We start from the raw sequence: 24,308 nt of genomic DNA, 5'->3' as shown, positions 1-24,308 counted from the left end.
CTCTCTACCAAAATGATTTTTTGAAATGTTAAAAAGATTCTGGTAGTGGCTTCCCTCTCCATTTAGAACTTAATCTAAATTTCTAACCCAGAGACTGATAAAGCCCTAAATACTCTGGCTCCTGCTGTCTTTCTCTCTCCAATTTCATCTCTAGCTACTTTACATACTACTTGCTATCAATCCAGACTGACATTCTTTTAGTTCCTTCAATTCACAAAGCTTCTAAGTCACTTTGTAGTCTGCATTTGCAAGTCCTTCTACCAGGAATATTCTTCCCCTATTCCATGCCTTGGGTTTCTTCAGATGTCAGCTGGAATTTCACTTCCTCAATGAGACCTCTTAATACCCCTACATCCAAAATGAGGAAAACTGGTTCCCTTCCTAGGGAATCTCATAAGCATTCTGTGTGTTTCATTCACAGCACTTAATCACAATTTGGTATTATTTATTTGTGTACTTATTTGTTCAGTGTCTACTTCCCCTAAAAGGATACCTTATTGTAGGTACCAAGGAGCAAAGACTGCTAAATCTCCAAGTGCCTAGTACTTATAAATCCTTAGTTATTTGCACAAATAAGCAGTATTTTAAGAACATTCTGCAATGCTCTTTTCAAATCAGATTGAAAAAAGTATCCAAAGAATGGCTAAAAAATCTAAACAAAGCACCATCTCCAGAAAACTGAGAAATGTGTTAGTAATTAGAAGGGACATTGTAAAACACGGCAATGAAATTAACTCAAAAATTAGTCAAGTTTCTATTATATGCCACTGTAGTGGATGCTGAGGATGCAGTTGTAAATAAAACAGACTATGGCCAATATATCAAATATTTTTAATAACACAAAATCTCAAATATAAACTCCTAAGTCTCAAGAAATGAGTATTTGTTGGCTTTAACAGACAATTCTAGGAAAAGCTTTCCCAAAGCATTTTGTTTCCAGCTATTTAGCAAAATGTTAGTGAAAATTATTAATTTAGAGGAAGGGAGAAAACACTGTTCCAGGGTTTGATTTCCACATTAGAGATGTACAGAATGAGTCTTTAGCAGTAGTAGAAGTAAAGATAATAGCAATCACCTAGGTTTTTGTGAAAATTCGTAATGGATGGGAAACCTCACTAAAATGGAGTCAGAGGGTTCAGCAGGAGTAGCGCTCATGCCCTAGCACTCATACCTAACTGCAGACTCAACAGGAAGAGACAGACTTGACCTTACAGGCACTTGACCCTGCATGAGGATGGTACTCCACTACTCCACCCAAGAAATAGACGCGTTGTTCCTCATTCTTCTCACCCCACCGCCACCCAGCCACCCACGGGTAGCTCCACCAATGAGAAGCCACGACACTTCAAACTCCCCAGTTTACCCCAATGGACTTTTTGTTCTGAACCACCTTCCCAACTTACCCTTTTTCTCCTTAAAAAAGCATGTCTCTCCTTTGTTCCTTAGACTTACCTATGGTTTTGCTTCAGCTTATTTGTCCCGGAGTACAATTTTTTTTATTCCCAAATAAACCCACCTTTTGCTAGTAAAATAACTAGCATATCTATTTTTAAGGTTAACATTTTCTAGGACAACCAAGTGAATGTCCATGTACTACTCTTAAACTAGTCATAATATATTTCAAAATATGACATCGAAAGTTAACAAAATAGGTGCTCTTTTTACGACTGTAGAGCAGAGGGAAATATCATGCACTAAGGGCTAGATTTAACATGCTTTGCTCCTTCAGACAAATAAATTCACCTCTCTAGGTCACACTTCTCACAACTGTAAGATGGGAGTTTGGACCAGATCCTCTATAAGGATCTCTGGAGCTCTAGTCATATCTCACAATACAATTATGTAGGAAAATAAATAATCAAATTAAAATGTTCTCTGGTGCTAGAATGATAATAAAGTTTTTTCCTTTAAAATGTTTCAAAATCACAGCTCTAAATTTTTAAAATATGATAAAGATGTTTTGTAACGACAAAAGTGTCATAATTGAAATTTCACTCCTTCTTTCTTGAATTATAATATGTGACATTAAATTTCAACCAATAATGATGCTCACCGATACTGATATGTCCTCATTTTTTCTCTTAACACTGGAGTCAAACAAGACATTTCTCCCTCGTCTTTCACAGTCTTGATACACAATCAGTCGAATTTGGCTTGGATCAAACTCTGGCAAAGGCCAACTTCAAAGAAAAATAAAGATCCATTAGTTACTCTAATAAATACTCCACATAAATTCCTAGAAATAAAATCTATATAATAAAACCCTAAGCTGTGGTATTGCTATAGAATATATAGCAGTTCTTTCTATTAAATACCATCAGTTAGTTTAGGACTAAAAACTCATACGGCAATGACATTTTAGATTAAAAAGTAAAAACAAAAGTTCTAGGAAGTGTATATAAAATATAGTCATCCCATATGAATCTAAAAATGGTTAACTTAATAAAAATACATGGCTACACTTAATGTAATGAAAATACAAATTGTTTCATGGCATGGACCCAGGTGGCTTAATGCTAACCCACATTTTTAAACACTTTTATTCTGATTCTTTATATATAAATGTAAAAACAGAAACAGTTCAGATTAAGTAACAGCAGCTAATTACTTATAGAAACAATAACAAGTAAAAAAAAAAATAAGGAATGACCAAATGCAGTTGAAATTCTCACATAAAGCTCGTGTGAATAAAAACTGGCTCAATTTCCTTAGAGAACAGTTTTTTATTTTACTTTATTTTACTATTTTATTTTATTTTATTTTATTTTATGTTTATTTATTTTGAGAGAGACAGCATGTGCGCAAGTGGAGGTAGGGGCAGAGAGAGAGGAGAGAAAGAGAATACCAAGCAGGCTCTACACTGACAGGGCTCAAACTCACCAATTGTGAGATCATGACCCAAGCCAAAATCAAGTCAGACACTTAACCAACTGAGCCACTCAGGCACCCTGGCAAGTAGACTTTTTCTAAACTCCTATATCCAACTCTTTAGTTCCCATGTTCCTCTGATGAGCCTTTCCAATCAAGCTTTTTTGATGTTTTTAAAGTTTATTTATTTATTTTGAGAGAGAGACAGTGTGAGCAGTGGAGGGGCAGAGAAAGAGGGAAACTCTCAAACAGGCTTCACACTCAGCGCTGAGCCTGATGCAAGGCTCAATCCCAGAACCAGAAAATCATGACCTGAGTCGAAATCAAGAGTTGGACACTCAACCGAGCCCCCAGACACCCCTTAAAATATATATAATAGATAGACAAAATCTAGTAAAACTGATTTTTAGTTTTACTAGCAATTCCGTGCCATGCCATTACACAATAATCTTCATAAGAGCACTGTTATGGAAACAATGCAAATGTTCATCAAGAGTAGAATGGATAAACATATTATCGTATACTCAGACTATGAATATATGTATATATTCAGACACAATAAATACAATGAATGAACTTCAACTATAGACAAAAACATAGATCAACCCTGAGTAAAAGAAATTAGACAATGATATGCTCACACAAAACACACACACACAGTTACTGTATTTTTCCATTTACACAAAGTTTAAATCAGGTTAAGTTTTACATACAGATGTGTATTTAGTTTTTAAAACTATAAGGAAAATGAAGGGATACCTTCAAAAGTTTGAGAGTGGTTACCTCTGGGGATAAGGCTGGAGGTGGTGGTGGTATAACCAGAAAGGTACACACCAGGTAGACTGGGCACTACGTTCTATTTTTAGACTGGACAGTGCTTACATCAATATTCACTCTAGAGCATTAAAAAAAGCCACTTCTTTGGTTTATGTATGTTTACATATGCATTCTTTGTCATAATTTAAAAAGATTAAAGAAATGAGTAGATAAGGGAAAAGAGAGAAAAAGAGAAAACAATGAACTGTATGGTAAAGATACCTGTCCAGTGAACTGAATACAAGACACCTGATGGGACAGTTGCTAACTGCTATTCCAGGGGCTGTTTGTTGTTACTTAATGTCAGGATGAACGGTCAATTCCTCACAATCCATCAGTTACAACTCGTGACTGGGTCCCTTCACCTCCTTAAGAGAATCATAACGCTTAATGCATCTTAAATGACCCATAACCGGCAACATAAAATATCTTCATTCCAAATTCTTGACAGTAAATACAATTTTAATTTTCTCCTGTCTAATCCTTAGTAAACATCTGTATTAAGAACTGATTTACTGGGGTGCCTGAGTGGTTCAGTCAGTTAAGCATCTGACTTTGGCTCAGGTCATGATCTCACGGTTCATGAGTTCGAGCCCGGCATCAGGCTCTGGACTGACAGCGCAGAGCCTGGAGCCTGCTTCAGATTCTGTGTCTCCCTCTGTCTGCCCCTCCGCTGCTTGCACTCTGTCTCTCGCATTGTTTCAAAAATAAATAAACGTTAAAAAAAAATTTTTTAATAAAAATAAAAAAAAAAACTGATTTACCAAACTGTGGCTTGCTGTTATGCAAAGGAAACTATAAAAGAATACACACCAACATATAGGTAAGAGGAAAGAGGTCTTATGGAAACTAGAAAGAACATTTTCGAGAGGAAGAAGAAATACCAGGGCAGTCACTAAAAAGCACCCACTAGTTACAGAACAAAGAAGTCTGTGGGGACCATGGCAAGGACACTTCTAAGGAAGTTCAACAGATTGCAGAGGATTGAAGAATGAATAGGAACAGAGAAAATACCGAATTTAGGATAAGTGTCAAGGAAATAAAGACATGAAATCATGGAGGGTCAGCTTTTTTGTTATTAAAAAGGACACATGTGAACATATTTACATACTGATGACGATGAATATAAAGTGGAAGAGAGATGATGACGGATACAGCAAAGCCTCCAAAGAAGTAGAGTTGGATAGATATAGACTACAGGTGAAAGGATTCACATCAAACAGGAGAAAGGATAATCCATGCACTAGGATGGAAAGAAAGGAGGCAAAGATGGACATGCATATAGAAAGAACTGTAAATATAAAGGTAACATGTTGAGAAAATTCATTCTAAGAGCTCTAATTTCTTTGTAAAATAGATGAAGGGAAATAAAAGTTGTAAAATGCAGGAAAAGTAGAGAGTAAAATAGAGAAGAACAGTGATGTGGGAATGAAAACTATGATGACTAGGAAACATAAGGTTTCTGGGAAATTCAAGAAGTCTACATGATGTTCAAGACTATGAATATATACCTGCCACCAATTACACAGTTAAGTCATTTTTTCTAACAAACACTCCTATTCTTGAATTTGGATCAGATTGAGCCAAGGCAAGGATTATGATAGGGAGACAGGACAAAAACAAAGGGGAGCCTGGGAGATAGAACAAAACACTGACAAAAATATACCTGGAATGATGGACAGTGAAATCTAGGCTCATTAGATAAGAAAGTGAGGAGGGGGGAAGCTAATAGATTAGAAGAAAATGAAGGCAGTGAGGTCAAAGTGCTGAAATAATATGAAGAGCTATGGGGGGAGGCAGGAAGACAAGGACTAGAAAACCATCATTATAGGGTAGAATACTAGACTTAAGACACTAGAGGTTTAAGATATTAACTATTAGAATGAATAGTTCATTCACTTATTCAATACAAATATGTGCCTACCAAGTGCCAAGCACTGGTTAGGGCAAGTTAGGTAAGAACCTGCTGTGGAAGCAAGAAACAGCAAGAGCAAAGTAAAAAAGAAATGGACATGGTAACTTCAGATAAATAGCTGATGAAATAAAGAAATCAAAACAAGCAATCAATAAACTGTGATAGAATGTGGTAGTAAGGAAATGCTATGTGAGTCAGTAAGGTATATTCATTTTTTTTAAGTGCATATCTGGATGAACTGTTCTGAAGAAAATGAAAACTTAGGCTTTGCTAGATGTAGAGTATTCCAACAGAGCTGGAATGAGCAGTGGCCACCATCTCATTCATCCAACACCCTGTGATCTCAAGATACACAAAGAATAAAATCTAAATTCCTTTGCTTAGATGTCAAAATGACCAAAATCCGGCCCTGATCTACCTTTCCAGATTTCCTTCATGTTACCCATAATATCAACACAATGATCTCAAAGGTGCAAAAACATACCACACAATTTCACAGTTCCATACCTTTGTATGAGTTACTACCTCCACCTGAAATATCCTCAACCACCTTGGCAAAACTCCCACTCATTCTTAAAGATCTAGCTTAAATGTCACCTCTGTGGAAGCTCTTTAGTAATTCCACCAGCAGAGTTAGCTGTTGACTTCTGAGATTACAATGACTTTAGATTAGAAATCTAATAATATTTTCCACACTGTACTTTTTATCTGTTCACATTTTCTTCCACTAGAAAGAGAGATCTCCATAGGGAAAGCTTACTTACCTTTGTTTAGTTTTGGGTTTTTTTTTTGTTTATTTATTTATTTTGAGAGAGAAAGGGACAGCACAAGTGGGGGAGCGGCAGAGACAGAGGGAGAGAAAGAATCCCAAACAGGCTCCATGTTGCCAGCACAGAGCCCAACTTGGGGCTCAGACTCACAAAACCATGAGATCATGACCTGAGCTGAAACCAAGAGTCAGACACAACCTACTGAGCCACCCAGGAACCCCTCATCTTTGAATTCCTAGATCCAAGCACATTAAATAAGTAAAACAACATAATCTCAAGAAACCGGTCAGTTAAGCATCCAGCTGTTGATCTCAGCTCAGCTCAGGTCATAATCTCACAGTTCTTGAGTTCGAGCCCTACAATGGGATGTGTGCTGATGGTGCAGAGCCTGCTTGAGATTCTGTCTCTCCTTTTCTCTGCCCCTCCCTCGCTTGTGCTCTCTCTCTCTCTCTCTCAAAATAAATAAACTTGAATAAATAAATAAATAAGTAAATAATGAAAGATTGATAAAACAAAATGTAAAACCTGCATATCAAAAGAGAGTTAAAAAAAAAAAAAAGCCAGCCATAAACTGGAAGAAAGTATTGCAAATGTATATAACTGAGGAAAGGATTTGTTTGTTTTTTGTTTTTTTTTTTATTTATTTTATTTTTTTTTTAATATATGAAATTTACTGTCAAATTGGTTTCCATACAACACCCAGTGCTCATCCCAAAAGGTGCCCTCCTCAATACCCACCACCCACCCTGCCATCCCTCCCACCCCCCATCAACCCTCAGTTTGTTCTCAGTTTTTAACAGTCTCTTATGCTTTGGCTCTCTCCCACTCTAACCTCTTTTTTTTTTTTTTTCCTTCCCCAACTGAGGAAAGGATTTGTATACAAAGAACTCCTACAAAGCAATAAAATAATCCAATTTTAAAATGGGATCAAAAGACTGGAGCATTTTACATAAGTATGTATGTGAATAATGAATGATCAAAAGCACATGGAAAAGATGCTATCAGCACCAATCATTAGAGAAATGCAACTTAGAAGCCTCCACAGCTACTAAAATAGCTAATATTAAAAGGACTAATATACCAGTTGATGGTAAGAATACGAAGCACTTGGAATTCTCATACACTGTTAGTAAGAGCACAAAAGGAGACAACCATTTGGTAAAATTACTTGGCAGCTATGACCCAGCAATTATTCTCATAGTACTTGACAAGAGAAATAAAAATTTATGTTCCCAGAAATGCCCCCTCCAGTTTTATTCATCATAGCAAAAAAACTGGGAATAGCCTAAATGATCATTAATGGGAGAATGGATAAACAACCTAGAATGTACATTTCTAAAATGAAATACCACTCCAAAATAATGAGCAATGAGCCACTGATAACACAGTAACATAGATGAACCCTAAAAACATTGTTAAGTGAAAAAATCCAGACACAGAAGCATACATATTGTTGTTGTTGTTTTTTAACATTTATTTATTTTTGGGAAGCAGAGACAGAGCATGAGCAGGGGAGGGGCAGAGAGGAGACAAAATCTGAAGCAGGCCCCAGGCTCTGAGCAATCAGCATAGAGTCCGATATGGGGCGCAAACTTACAAGCCAAGAGATCATGTCCTGAGCCAAGTGAGCCACCCAGGTGCTCCAGAAGCATACATACATATTGTTAATTTCATGTATATGTAGTTCTAGAACAGATAAAACTCATCCATGCTGAGAGAAACCCAAACAGTGGTTGGTCAGAGGTGGAGGGAGCAAGGGGGAATGGACTAGAAAAGTGCATGAAGGAACTTTACGGAGTAACTGAAATATTCTAGATCTTGATTGGGTTTTAGTTAAACAGGTATATGTATACATTTTTCAAAATTAATCACATTATACACTTAGAATTATGTGCATTTTATGTAAATTTTTAAAAAGAGGATTAAAAAATAATAAAAATAAATTTGAAAATTAAAGAGGATTGTAGGGAGAAAAAACAACACTGTATGTAACCAAACTATGTATTTACATTACAGACTTCTCATTAAAACAGAGATATTAAACATTTACCACACTAAAAGCACAATGCCAGGTGCTGGGAATATATCTGTTGTCACATTCTTTTATCTATATATTCTTTCACTGACTTAAAAGCATTCATTAAGCATGAAAGGAAAAGATAACTATACCATGAGAAGGTTCATAGTCTAATAGAAAAATAATCAATTTATCAATCTGATATAGTCTATGACTGAGGCAAACTTCTAAGTGCATTACATGTGTTGATTCATTTAATCTTCACAACATTAATTCATTTGATCTTCGTAACAACTCTATTCCTATTTTATAGGTAAGAAAACTAAGGCAGGGAGAGATTAAGTAACTTGCCCAAAATGACATAGCTACTACTAAAAATAGCAATGCTGGGTTTAGATTCCAAGTAGTATGTCTGTGGAGTACAGGATCTTAACGATTATTCTGTACTATAGATTAAGCAGGAAGTACTACTTAAAGCTAACCATTCTCTTCACTGAAAGAAGAAAACAGCATGTGTTGTAATTCTTAGTGACTGTAGCTCAGGAGCGTGCAGTGAAGCAACAAGCAAACTACAAAGGCAGGCTGGAGCCAGATCACTCAGAAGCACTTCACAGAAACAGAAACACAAAAGAACCTGATCATTCAGGCAGTGAGTAAACAAGGGTGTCAAACAGGTGAAAAGATCATTTGTGCACTTCAGAAAATCACATTGACAGAAAATCACATTGAGAAGTGACTAGAATGGGAGGTCTAGAGGTAAGATAAACTCAACAAAACAACAACACTGAAGACAGAAAGAAAGGGACAGTTAGTTATTATTTAGGAGACAGACATGACCTGAGAGACTGTATATGAAGAGTGAGGAAAGAGGATGGCTGACTCTCAGGTTTCCAATTTGATGAAAACAGGTATCATTAACCAAGGTGGAGAATACAGGGGGAAAGCAAGTTTGGGATAAGGGCATAAACAGACTGAGTTTGGAGAGTCTGAAACACAGATGCAGAAAAGTGTTCAAGAGACTGATGAAAAAATGGTCTGGAGCGTAGGAAGAAAGCTGAGACTAGAGTTTTGGACAAAGGAATTACTGACACGTGTTGGTACTGAAATTATTCAGGAAGAACATATTAGTTGAAAAGAGAAAACAAAGTGAAGGACCAATAAACTAGAATTTTAGGACACGGCAATAATTAAAGGACAGGTAGAAAAGAAGCAGAGAAGCCAGGGAAGATCAGTAAAGACAGACCACTAGAGAGAAAAGAGAAAACCCATGGTAAGAGGTTATTTTGAAAGTCAAGGAAGATCTAAAAAAAAAAAAAAAAAAAAAAAGGAAAAAAAAAGTCAAGAATATTAAGATAAAGGAATACTGTACAGTACCAAAAGCCAAATTTATAAAGGCTGAAAGTGCCCATGGGATTTGTCAATTTGGGGGTCTTTGGTACTCTGGCAAGAACGCTTTCAGTGGAAAAGTGCGATGGGGTGGGGGTAATCACACAGCAATGGCAATGGAATGCAGGGAAAAGAGCTGAGACAATTAAGATAGTAAGTATGTGTGCTATTTGCAAAGGTTTCCCTGTGAAAAGGGAAGAGACAGGAATAACGTGCCCATATAATTCACCACATACACTGCAGAGTTTTAAATGTAAAGCAAGACGCTAAACACACAGGAGTAAACGGAGATTATCTTGGCAACCAAAGTCTATAGTCACCCCAAACAGGTAGGTGAAGTAGGGGCACCTGGGTGGCTCAGTCGGTTGAGCGTCTGACTTCGGCTCAGGTCATAATCTCACAGTTTGCAGGTTCGAGCCCCGCATCAGGCTCTGTGCTGACCGCTTGCTCAAAGCCTGGAGCCTGCTTCGGATGATGTGTCTCCTTCTCTCTATGCCCCTCCCCTGTTCGCGCTTTGTCTCACTCTGTTTCTCAAAAATAAACAAATGTAAAAAAAAAAAAATTAAAAAAAAAAAGAAAAAGAGGTGAAGCTACAAGAGGCTTTTTTTTAAAGAAAAAAAGTAGACAGATCTTCATATATCTTTTATACACATATATATATTCTTTTATCTATCTTTATATCTAAAAAGGGTATACACCTAAATGTATGTATTTCCAAATTTATGAGAAGGTAGCAGAGAAACAGTTTAAAAAAGCAACCAGAGAAAACCGTTGGACTAAGATTCCAAACAAATTAGGACACAGTATCCTGGGTAAGGCTAATGAACTACAAAGTACACTTACTGAGGCAAGAAAAAAAGGATCTACAAATGAAAATTACTGCAGATAGGTTTTCAGGTTGAAGAGACTAGAAACTAAGCATTTATACTGATCACTTCTGTTTTTTCTAAAAAGTAGAAGTCAAGCACGTACCTAAATATATATGAGATAGATGTGTGGCCTGAACTGGGGTATAGGGTTTGAGAGATAAAGGTCTGACAAAGTCATCAAAAAAAAAAAAAAAAAAAAAGAAAGAAAGAAAAAAAAAGCAGGGGGTGGGGTGGGGTGGGGTGGGGTAGTGCTAACCTAAGAAAAGCATAAGCCAAAGCACTATCAAGCCAGCTGAGCTAAAAACTATAAATCTGTGATAGGACTAATTTTTTCAACTATCACAAGTGAACCTAGGTACGGAAGGGGCAAAAGTAGACAATGGATTTAACAGGAAATCTTCTGAGTAGCTGCAATGGAAAACCAGGGGCAAGGCTGTTAAGAGTGATATTGAGAAAGAAATTCTGGACACATGGTCAGGATGGAGGTGATAGAAGGAAAACAAACAAAAAGCAAACAAACAAACAAACAAAAAAACAGTAGTCTCAATGAAGTTAGAGAGCAAATTTATATGAGAGATCAAAGGATACGAAGTTGTGGTCAGAATAGGAGAATCCCAAAAAGAGAGTATAGTCAGTTCATACTTACGCTCAAGGCACAGCTAAGAACAGATCAAGGTAGAGAGTAGGAGAAAGAGTAAGAGGAGGTACTGTGAAGCCAGAATGTTAGATGTGTGGGTTGCCCAAGATGATGGTGCAAAGTGATCGGGAAAGAAACGCTATCACCTAAATGTCAAAGTTCTTGAAGAATACCAGGGAGCCATCTGGTAGAAGGTCAGCAGTGGATGCCATCAACAAAATAGAGCAAAGTGTGTTCTTATGGCAAAGGCCTCAGAAAAGAAGAGGTTTTCATGAGAGGACAAGAACAATCTGCCAGCAATAATACGGGCCAAGTTCCTACAGCCAGTATTGGGTAGTGTGTGGAAAAATAAACATCCCATACTGAAAGGGCAAAAGGAGGAATTATGGCCCATGATAACAAAAATGTGGAGAAATTGCAAAGAAAATGAAAACACAAAGAAGGAATTCTAAATGGTGCAGAGAAAAAGCAGCATAGGCATTAATGGATGGGGAAGGGAATGATGGGGACATGAAGAAGGCTCAAAACCTGCAGGGCTCAGAGTGTGGGATATGCCTGAATAAGAAGAGAGATGTAAATAACACAGCTTTATATTTAAATAGAAATCTTGTGTGAAGTTGTTTTGACAACAGAAGGTCTTACAGTCATTCACTGTTTAAAAAAAAAAGTCTGATCAAGTTATCTGGAATGAGGGGCACCTACTTGGCTCAGCTGGTGAGCCTCTCTGACTTTGGCTCTTAAGTCATGATCTCACAGTTCATGAGGTCCAGCCCCACAATGGGCTCTGTGTTGACAGCTCTGACTCTGGAGCCTGCTTTGAATTCTGTGTCTCCCTCTCTTTCTCTGCCCCTCCCCGACTCGTGCTATTCCTGTCTCTCAAAAATAGGTAAACGTTGAAAAAAAAATTTTTTTTTAACTTATCTGGAAAGAGATGGGGCGCCTGGGTGGCTCAGTCAGTTGAGCATCCGACTTCGGCTCAGGTCATGATCTCACAGTTTGTGGGTTCGAGCCCCACATCAGGCTCTGTGCTGACAGCTTGCTCAGAGCCTGCAGCCTGCTTCAGATTCTGTGTCTCCTTCTCTCTCTCTGCCCCTCCCCCGTTCATGCTCTGTCTCTGTCTCTCAAAAATAAATAAATGTTAAAAAAAATTTTTTTAAGTTATCTGGAAAGAGATCTGTGACTTAGAAGACTAAATACCTGAAATGGAGAGGGTTTACCGACAGAGTTATGATTTCCCTTATCCTATAATGGAAACAAGTTGTGAATCCTGAAATTTATAGACACGTCAAACTGAAATTGACTAAATTGATCTGTTACCAAAAAGGTGCCTGACGAATTAATTCTATTTGAAATATACTTGAAGAACATATTAAATACGATAACCCCAAAGTGACTCCTTTAATAGGCAAATAATTGTAAACAGTTAACAGTAATCTTAAATTTATTCAGTTTTCAAATGAAAAATAAAAGAGAAGCATAAATGACCTACCTAACATCACTATTCTGGTGAGGCTATCTGGTCTCCCCCATTCCATTCACACCCACCTCTATCTTCCACTGGCATTCACTTCTACTCAGCATGGAAACAGTATGGCATGATCCTTTATTATACCAAAACCTAATCTTTGATATCTAATCGACTATGCTTTCTACTTCACCTTGTTGCCTCTTTTTATCAAAATTTAACTGAAGACATAACTAAGTCAAATCATTAACAGTGACAAGCACACCATTCACAAAAGTTATCTGTAACTTTTGCTATAGCAAAACTTTCCTCAGTATTAGGCTACTGTGTTCAACTTAATATTAATTTAAACATTAGTAAGAAAACTACTCGATAAACCACAAACTATTTTAAGACTCTACACAGATGTTATTTATAGTTTATGTTAGCTTATCTGCTCTGCATGTTTTTTATCTAACACTTTCAAAGAATGCTAACAGAAAATAAACATGCTAGAAGAGGCTAGAAGAGGTCCCTTAACACAATGACACTGCTAAATCATGCATTCTCGATGGGAGCAAGATGGCTTCCCAAGAGGAGACAAAACAATCTTAAAGGCTCCTTAGGGGGGGAACAATAAAGGTAAAAAAAAAAGATTGAGAAACATCAGGCTAAATGTTAGTTTGTATCTCAACACATTTAATGATTGTCACACTTAGATGTAATATCTAAATATTTTACTTTTTCTTTTCTATTTGACCAACTCTTTTGCCTCAACAACTAAATTTCATGCACTTGTAGATAAACACCACCTAGTCTTCTCTTCCTCTACTCCTACTTACATTTCATCATCCAGATATTTTCACTTTTTCTTAAAATCAAAGGGTCTGGAATAATCTCTTACTATAGAGTATATGTATCAGACATGATAAGTTCATTTATTCAATAATCATTTGCAATGCCTACTATGGAAATGGTACTGTTAGTTGTTCTTTCCTGGGCCTTATCCATCAATGTTGTCTCACTGAAATGGAAACATGGATGGTGATACAAACTAACACTGAGCAACAATTAAAATCTTACGCTCTTACAAGACATAGAGAGAGAAGGGAGCCTATACATGAGGAATTAGAGAAATTGCCCCCAAAACTAGCAAACATTCTGAGTTTGGTTTAAAAAAAAAAAAAAGAATTGCTGTAGAAAGAAGTGAAGAATGGATGAAGGGAAGGAGGGAGAAAGAGAAGAATGCTAAACTAGGCTACAAAAGATAATCAAAAATCTTTCTCAACATAACAACGTGGCAAGAAGTGGTCACCATCAGAACCCCAAAGCACAATAGCCAAAAAGCACCATATTCAATTAAGAGAAAGATATTCTGTACATGGAACAGGTGACCTGAGTTTTTGAAAACCTGTAGACAGATTGTGCTTTACAGAAGTCTGCTGCCAATTAGTCAATGTTCAATAAAATAACATTCACCATTCCCTCTAAAACACAGTGACCAGCAAAGAACTGGCAACTGAATGCATATTTAGGTCTTAAGCTAAAAATAAAATGTCACAACAAGTATAGTTTTTTAAATTCCTCACTCCAATTAACTTTTTCTTTTAATCTGGAAGTTCCAACTATATCAGATAACAGAGCACCTTATTTTCCTTTCGATATATATTTACTGTGAATTAAAAAAAATAACAATAGTGAACATATGGGTCTGTATAAGCAATTCCCAATAATTTCTAGTAAAAGGACACAATTTTAATATTTTAAAAAATTTGGTATCCAGTAACTGAGAAAATATGACTAAAGGCTACTATGAACTCAGTACAGTATTAATCAAAAGAACATCTATATACTTGTGAAAAACGAAACTATATATTCAACAGTTATTTATTCAGTTTACAGATAGTTTATATAAAATGTGTTTATAAAGTCAAGGATCTAATTCAATAAATCTACTACAACTCAGGGGTTGAAACCCCTAATATCAGGATATATACAAAAATTAAACAAATCACATACAGGATTACAGGAACCATAAAATACATGTGAAAATTACACTGTACAAAGTTTTAAAAGTATGGAAAAAAGATAAAATATAAATCACCGTCAGAGTATCACTGCATTTCTGCTAGGAGTCACACATTAAAGAATTGTTTAAAGTACATTTTCTTAAGAAAGTAGGATTATCAGTAATAAGGCATCATTATTATACAAACTCTGCTTTTCAAGAGAATTTTAAAAAAAATTTTTTTAATGTTTGTTTATTTTAGAGAGAGAGAGACAGAGAGAGCACTAGCAGGGAAGGGGCAGAGAGAGGCGGTGGGAGGGGAGACACAGAATCTGAAGCAGGCTCCAGGCTCTGAGCTGTCAGCACAGAGCCTGACACAGGGCTCGAACTCATGAGCTATGAGAACAAGACCTAAGCTGAAGTCTGACACTAACCGAGTGAGCCACCCAGCCGCTCCACTTTTCAGTACAATTTAAACTCATTTTGTAAACAGTGAAAATTCCTCCCACATTGATAACTTGCTAATCACAAATTTTAGTTTATATATTATTTTGGTTTTTCTTGTTTCAGTTTCTTACTAAGTACTATGAGATGATGAGAGAGATAAGGAATATAATGTACCTTCAATTAATTTCCTTAACAAGCAAGTGAATGAATGGCTGTATCAGAAAGTACCATTTCAAGAAGCTATTTTTTTTTTAATTCTAATATAGTTAACACAGAGTGTTAATTAGTTTCAGGTGTACAATATAGCAATTCAACAATTCCAAACAACACCCAGTGCTCATTACAAGTGCACTCCTTAATCCCCATCACCTATTTCACCCAGGAAATTGTATGTTTTTTTTTTTTCATTTTTTTTTTTTTAATGTTTATTTATTTTTGAGACAGAGAGAGACAGAGCCATGAACGGGGGAGGGTCAGAGAGAGGGAGACACAGAATCCGAAACAGGCTCCAGGCTCTGAGCTGTCAGCACAGAGCCCGATGTGGGGCTTGAACTCACGGACCGTGAGATCATGACCTGAGCCGAAGTCGGACGCTTAACCAACCAAGCCACGCAGGCGCCCCGGAAATTGTATGTTTCTAACTATTTCTCTTTCTAAGAAATTGAAATTCTCTAACCTGACAGAAAAATAATCCCATGATTTATATGTTAATCTCAGTTCAAAGAAATCAGTTATCAGTTTAGGCCTTTTCCTATCCAAAAAAATCTTAATTTTTATATAAGCTGTTTATATCCAAGTATTTCTCTCCAATTATGTTTTAGTAAACTAAAAATTATAGTAACACTAGATAACCTTTAATCTGTTTATCTTATCATTGAAGTCACAATGAATTCAATTATACCTAGAATATTGATGAAATCCTAATGTTGTCATTTACATTTTAATGAAAAGTATAGTCAGCTAATTGGCTGTAGGGTTACTATTATTTTATCAAACTAGGCATTTACTAGTTTGTGAAAAATAATATAAAAATATATACTATATATAAAGTAAAATATGTATTTTATATGTAACATAAAGTAAAAATATAAATATTACTATGCATAAAGTAAAAATATAACCAGTTACCAGCATTAAAGATCCCCAAATCCATTTATACCTACCCACTAATCTAACATGTATAAAGTCACATACATGAAGTTAAAATTTTACAAAAAGTATTTCAAAGTAAACAAATTAATAATCTACAATATAAATTCTTGTTGAAATGGAACTCAGCAAGAGTAAATTTCTATAAGAGGATATCATATATCACATCTACTGTAAGAGTTCCTTAATATTTTTCAGCATCACATACGCCTAATTGAAATATACCTGACTTAGGTGGTTTTTAACTCTCTGACATTAATCTGTATACCTGAGAAATTAAGAACCTGTAGTGGAACCCCAAAAGAATGTTAAAATGAGTTAAATAATTCAAAGGGCCAGTATCCAAGTTGTTAACTGAGTTACACATATTGAAAAAATACTTTAAAACTTCATAGTAGGATTCATTTAAAATATAAAAACAATGTACCTTAGTCTAAATTCACTGCTAATTCAGATTATTTAACTCCAGTCATAAATGACTAATTGGGACACGTAAGATGTTCAGAGCATAAAAAACATTACCAGAAAACTTCAGCCCCATGTCATTAAAATTAAAGAATAATATTAACTATAAAAATAATAAGATTATAAAAAATAGATTATGATTAATAATACACTATCAATTTTAACTTAAATTTTACTTATATATGTATATGAAATACAAACACAACAGCAAACTGCTTTCCAAATATCTGTAATAATTGCTCCTATGTAAACATGAGAAACAAGAGCAGTGAATGACAGAGTAAGACACATATACACCAATGATCAATATACAGTACTTATAAATTATACATTTAAAATAATGAAAACCATCTGCTTAAAACATTCTCAAGAAGTCCTTCTAATTAAATTTATCATCACAATTTTAATCTACTTTTCATAAAATAAGTATAGCTAAAAGTCTCAGCATTTAAATTTTTGCTTCAGATATTTTGAAGCAAACTTATCACCAAATTTATAACTAGATTTAGGATGACTCTGAGGTACAACATTTGAAAATAACATCTGAAGTTAAACTGTACATTAGTGGCATTTCTGTTTCTCTTACACAGTTCCACTTTTCAAAATCCCTAAAAACTCCAGTTATGCACAACTGCCAACTCAGGTTAATAATAGCAATGAACCATATTCATTTGAAACCACAAGACTGTCAGGTGACATACCAAGAAGTCTGAATTTAACTCAAATAAAAGCTTCTCCATGCTGCAATGAAAAAGGCTTAATCCTAGCAACAGAACCATGCGCGAATGAGAGTCTTTGGGAAATCTATTGCCCATGACAAAAGTCTATTTTTGCATAAGTCTCCAACTTTTCAGTCCTACCATTTCACAACTAGGATCCTATTCTTTTGTTGCACTGAAGACTCTGAGATTTTTAGAGAAGCATATTATGACTACGTTTCAATTCCTTTATGTCTTCTATAAATACATAATTAAAGAAAATCAACCTAAGTATTGTGTCAACTAAGTGCTTCCCTGGCAGCTGCTGCAGCCTAGGAATGCCGATTTTAAGGGCGCTTTAACTCCACAATAGCTGGTCTGCACAGAGGCAACCATGGCTAGTTTCCAGCAATTCAACAATCCCCATCTATAAGGAACTTAGGCCAATCTAATAAACAAGAAAACAGAATAGCTCCTTTTTAACTTCTCTGTGTCCCAACTCTGCCATTTCAGACAAGCACACACACACATTCTTGGAAGCCACACCAAGCTTATATTCTACCCAGATGACAAGCAACTGGAAAAGCAAGCCCTGATGATCACAGCAGCGGTCACATGTAAACTGGCTCATTAATCTGAACGCCGTGTTGAATTCAGACAGACAAGTCTAGCACAAAATATGACCTCTGAATTTATAAAGTTTATATTTATAAGATTATTCATTTAAAATATAAAAATAAAAATATATTTTTTATATACTTCAATAAAACTACCATGTCACATTACTTGGTTGGTTTTGAAATAGAGATATTTCAGCTTGCTTTAAAAAGTCTTTCACCGGGTTTGTATTTTAACATATATAAGCATGTTCTTTCAGAAAAAGCAAAGAGACCATCTGTGTATTATGCTGATATGACTACTGCAGTAACACAAATGCCTTAATACAATAAGCTATTAATCCACAACCTAATGGGCAATATGCTAAGACCAAGAATCATTCCCCACATCTAACATGGCAGAAACAAAAGAACAGGCTCTCAATCAGCCTAACTTAGATTTAAATCTCAACTCTGCCACATAGGGGCTGAATGTGATCTTAGAAAATGCCTTAACTTCTCTGGTCCTCAGAATGCCCATCTGTAAGACAGGACTATCTCTATGATTAGTACAGGCATTGTGTTTTATCTCTTTAACACTTAAAACAGTGTGCCACACATATCTAGAATTCAGTTACATTTGCTAAATTACTAACACGCTGCTAGAACTACCTGTCTCTTCCAAGTACATTGCTTTTTTGTCTCGACTGTAAAGACTCTAACTTTTCTTTATTTTAATTGTAATACTTTATAATTAATTCTAACAATCCTGGTACTTGTTGAGATATATAAATATCTGCCACAGTGGTACTAGCAATTTCTCCACAATTCATTAGGCAGAAACCTAAAGTCCATCTTTCATCTTTGGGGGCATGGGACAGATGAGTAATTTCTGTATCATCTGCTCAATGTTGTTGGGAGCCTAAATCACAGCATAATGTATAGAGATGCTGAATCACTGTGTTATATGCCTGAAACTAATGCAGCATTGTGTCAACTACACTCAAATGAAAAAAAAAAATTTAATAAAAAATAAAAAATCCATCTTTAATTGTTCAAGTTAGAAACCTGCATACAGACACAAAAGCAAATTGAATGATTCACAAGGTCTAACAGATCTAAGGTTTCACACGTCATTCATAACAGGCCTGTAATGCAAATCTGGGTTTATTATAATCACATGTAATACAAGCATGTTTACTTCACCACTAAATGTATTAAAGGGGAAAAAAATAGAAACAACTATTATGCCCGTCAATAGGAGACCTGATAAGTAAACTGCACTACATTCATTCGGTAGAATACTATACAAGAATGTAAAAGGATGAAACAGAACTCTATACAAAGATCTCTAAGGTAACTACTACATGAAGAAAAACAAGGTTCAAAACAGTATGTATACCATCACAGTGAATGCAAATAAACATAAACATAATATTCTCGTAGGTACATTAAAGTAAAATAAGATAAAGTAAGATTTTCAAGTAAGATAAATATGAAACTCAATACAAAGATACACAAGCACCTGTTAAAAAAAAAAAAAGTGATCCCCCCAGGAAATAAAAGTAGAAAGTGGAAAAAGGAAGGAAGACACTTATTTTCAAATTATGTTCTTTACCTCTAATCGGGTACCAAAACTTTACGTTCATTTCAATAAGCACTTCTTTGACTCCCCAAGACACCTTCTTGTCTAAGAAATACCAAATAGCTTGATAACCATCATAATCTTACAGAAAGACATGATCTGTTTTTCCACTGAAGAACTCATCAGAGAAAGCTTGATAGCCACTAGCTCAAAAACCAGCATAGTGTCACAAAACCAAGAAAAAAAATGGAAGAAAAAGGAAGTGTTCCAAAACAGGAAAGCCAGTGGGTGAATTAGCTTATTTCTCTAATGTCAACCTACTAAAGTATTTTTACCTAGAGGCTCAAACCAAAAATGCAGAAGTTACCAACTCTTATTTATTCTACCTCCGCGATGTCTCACGTCAGACCACCACCCCAAACACACTGGCACCAATCCTTATGTGAGCTACCACATCTAACTACTTAAAATAGTCTCCCAACCTCTACTTCTGCCCCCCTCCAGTTTACTCTCCACAGTGTAGCCAGAGTGGGAAAAATCTCCATAGCATAACTGTCTTTTTCCCCCCAACAGAAAGCCCTAAGCTACCAACGTAGTGGATATACAGTGGATGTACCACTATACATCCCCTATCTTGGTACTTAACAGACTACTGTTGTAATTTCCTGTTTATTGTCTCCATTTTTATCAGACCATAAGTCCTGCGAGACAGGACCATACTTCTATCTTGCACACAAGTATATTCCACTGTCTAGCACTATGGCTTGGCTTATAGCTTGGCTTATAGCTTGGCAATAAGTCAAAACTATTTTCTGATGACATTTCTTATCTTGAGATTAATGTTAAGAAAACACTACCATAGGATCTTGGTAGCTTTTTTTAATGAGAATGAAATAAAAACATCCCTTTCAGTACCTACTTGCTCATACTTACTCTGAGGTACATAGTTATTTCAAGGGGTAATGCATTCACTCTTTCCCCCAATTCTTTATCCGCAAAAAAGAGAATAATCATTGTAAGTACAATATAAACTGGTTATATACACAGTCCTCTTTTCTCTTTTCCTCCAAGATCAGTTTGGGAAAGAGGGTGTCCAGGTCACAAATATTAGGCAGACTTTATGGGAAGCTATGAGAACATTTAACTGTATATCCCCTTTCTTTCCCTTAATTTTCTTTCTCAGTGCTGATCGAATTTTAATGTGTAAATCTTTTACAAAGAGTATTTAAAATATTTGTAACTCACAGAACCTGGCCTCTAATCTTCATGAGGTTTGAACATCATTTAAGCTTCTTAAATCTCTATTTGCTCATCCACAAAATGATTAATAAAATTCCTCTCCTCAACCAACCTCAATCACAGACAGAGTTGTTGTTGGGAGAATCAAATAAAAAGCGTGAGAGCAATCTACAAACTATTACTTCCATTTCTGTCTACTTGGGGACAGGGCATTCATTCTATAAGAAACCTAGAAAACTACCATGAATAAAGCCAGAGAACAGTGTGTAGAAAAGATTTAATATGGCAGGCCTAAGACTGCTATCCTTAGAAAGGCATGTTTGCAACATTAGCCTTTGGCTGGCATCTGTGAACTTGACAGGTAAACAGTTCCCTACCCTGACATGAAACGTTCCCTCACTGTAAGTGTAGCTAACTATGACTAACCTGTACAATGTGGGTTATGCTGAAAACTTGCTTTTCTTCTGGGAATCTGGATTTTGATCCATGCTACTCAGAGGTACCTATATGCCCAGTCCCCAATAAAAACCTTAGGCACTACCTGATCAGTCCCCAGTAATAATACATAACAGCTATAGGATTTGAAAGCATCTTGTGTGACTCCACTGGAAAACACTTGAAAGAGTACACCTGATTTCCTCTGGACCTTGTTCCATGGGCCTTTTCCTTTGCTGATTTGTACAAACTTTGTATCTTCTCACTGTAACAAATTTGAGCTCTAGTATGACCATATAATGAGTTCTGTGAGTTCTTCCAGTGAATCACCAAGTCTGGGGGTGGTCTTGTACCCCAACACAATAAAAAAATGTACTCATGGAATAAGTAGTATGCATGTCTGTAAAGGGCATTAAGCTTGCAGTATGAAAACAAAAGTAGTGCTACTTTACCCAGTATTATTTAAAAACAAAAGCAAAAAAAAATTTTTGCTCAGTTATGCAATAAATGTTTTCATCCTATCCTGTCCCTCTAGTTACACAAGCCCTCCACTTTACTAATTCTAGTACACATGCCTTCTGATTGAGCTAGAATCTCTGCAGCCTGGCACTTCAATGTTCCCTTTACCACTACCTACATTTTCCCAGATTCCATACTTTCTACTCTTGGCTATTTTCTAATCCTGAATCCCTACCACCACCAGATTCCCCACCATAAACTTGCTTTCTCAACTGAAGAGACTTGCTACAGGAAAACAGAAACTGTACAGTGATCTAATGAACCATTGCCGTGGCATAGCACACCTCAAACTTATCTCTTACTCATTATGTAAATATTCCACGTTTAGTGCTACAATTGTTATCCGACACCATTAAAAGTTCATCATTATATCCCAAAATCTCTACTATCATTCAAATTGAAAACTAAAATAAGACTGTAGTTAACCGTTCCCTGGAGTTTCCTTTCTCCCTTCCTTCCTTTTAATAACATACCTACCAGAGTTTTCAGAGGCACGAGGCTACCTATCTAGACACTGATTTCCCAGTTTCCCTTGCATCTAAGTGTGGTCATACTACTATATTCAAGTTAATGGAATACAACAGGAATTGATGTGTGCAATTTCTAGGTCATCTCCTGAAATACAAAATGCTTTTCCTTCTCTCCTTACCCCTTTCCTGATAGCTAGGAAACAACAATAACTAGCACAGTCTCTTGGGACTCAGGAAGGGAAGTCACATGTTAAAGATGGCAGAGCTGTCCTAGCTAACCTACCAGTGTGGAACACAAATTGAGTTCACACAACTACACTGATAACCTACCAAGAAATACCTATCCAGTTTTTTTTTTTTTTTTTAATGTAAGAAAGAAACAATTTTATCTTATTTTACTGTATCTTGTAGACTCTGTTACAAGCTTGGCTTACACCCTGATACATAGCTATACCACTTTGGGTTTGAGCCTCACTTCTTAGGCAAATTGTTTTCCCTTTCTGAGGTCAAAATCCATAGAAGACCAACTTCAACTCTGAATTTATTATTGGTATACATTGCTCTGACTTCTGTCAAACCTGACTTTTTATTAACAGTGCAATGCATAAGATATATCACTATGCTATATTTCAGGAGCAAAAATTTACAGAGCAAGCTTCATTATACATAACCCCGCATTAAAAATGAGATAATCTTAGGATGCTTAATAGAAATCTTAAACACATAAATTCAAATAAACACACTTTATGGGAAGGGATTCAGCACAGTAGTTAAATGATTTTAAAAGCAGAGAGACCAAGGTACAAAATCCCAGCTCTGTCATTTATTGCTGTATTGGTAAATATTACAACTATCAGTGTAAATAACAATACTTATTTAATTCTTGTGTAAGGATTTAGAGGAGCTTAATTTAGTACAAAGCATTTGGCACAATTCCTAGGATGCTATAAATATACAATAAAAGATAGCTATTATTAACTGACAAACTACATTTTACTCACTGAACACACCTACATTGGAGTTGCGCCAGGCACAACACTAAGCTTAAGATATAAAAATATACATAATTATTCTATGCTACAGAAATATTATCATTGAAAATATCCATTTTTATTATTATTATAAGTAAAAGTGAAAACAAAGGCTTCTGTAGAGGTAAAAACAGCCATCTCAGCCCTGGAAGGGCCTATAATTAAGAAGACAGGGTATATACCAAAATATTAATCATTTACAAAATGGAGTTTACAATATAAGATACATTCTAAAGTTTTTAGAAATTTATACACTTGAGGGGGCAGTGTGATATGAGGAGACAGACACAGCACTGACCAGAACTTACAAGATCAGAGTAAAATATAAGCAGCAGGGTCAAAGACTTACTAAACCCAAGGACTGTGCATAATTTGGAAAATAAGGGTAGAAAGGTAAAATTCACCCACCAAAAATCTCACATATAAGAATTCTAAAACTTTCAGATATGACCAAAAAACACAAAAACCAAAAAACACAAAACCCAGGAATATCACACATTCTTTAGCAAGTGAGTAACACAATTTAGGTGCTGTTAAAAATGTAACAGAGAGGGGGTGCCTGGATAGCTGAGTCGGTTAACCATCCCACCCTGGATTTCTTCAGTTCAGGTCATGATTTCAAAGGTTCCTGGGATTGAGCCCCAGCCCCTCACTAGGCTCTGCGCTGTGAGCATAGAGCCTGTTTAGGATTCTCTCTCCCTGTCTCTCTCTGCCCCTCTCCCACACACGTGCACATGCTCTCCCTTGCTCTCTCAAAACAAATAAACTTAAAAAAAGATGTAACAGAGAGAACCAACCTGAAATTACCAATACTGGGCCTAGAATGGTGGAAATGGCACTGGTGAAAAAGGGATTTAAGAAAGCAAGAATGAAGGGCACCTGGGTGGCTCAGTTGGTTAAGCCTACGACTTTGGCTGAAGTCATGATCTCATGGTTTGTAATTT

The 24,308-nt window shown here is 36.0% G+C and overlaps 1 protein-coding gene across 3 annotated transcripts in view; it reads right to left on the bottom strand.

Moving 5' to 3' along the window:
* The window catches only part of FNIP1 (folliculin interacting protein 1), a 153,693-nt gene that overhangs the window by 85,426 nt on the left and 43,959 nt on the right, over positions 1-24,308 (bottom strand). For all 3 annotated transcript variants that reach the window (XM_060637876.3, XM_060637877.3, XM_060637878.3), the window contains exon 2: positions 2,054-2,180. In XM_060637876.3, coding sequence (XP_060493859.1) covers positions 2,054-2,180 — 127 coding nt within the window. The remainder of the gene's footprint in view (positions 1-2,053; positions 2,181-24,308) is intronic.

The sequence above is a fragment of the Panthera onca genome, chromosome A1 (genome assembly GCF_046562875.1).
Source record: "Panthera onca isolate mPanOnc1 chromosome A1, mPanOnc1 haplotype 2, whole genome shotgun sequence".
NCBI lineage: Eukaryota > Metazoa > Chordata > Mammalia > Carnivora > Felidae > Panthera > Panthera onca.
Note: the sequence above shows the minus strand (reverse complement) of the source record. Positions and strands in the feature narration are given on the sequence as shown.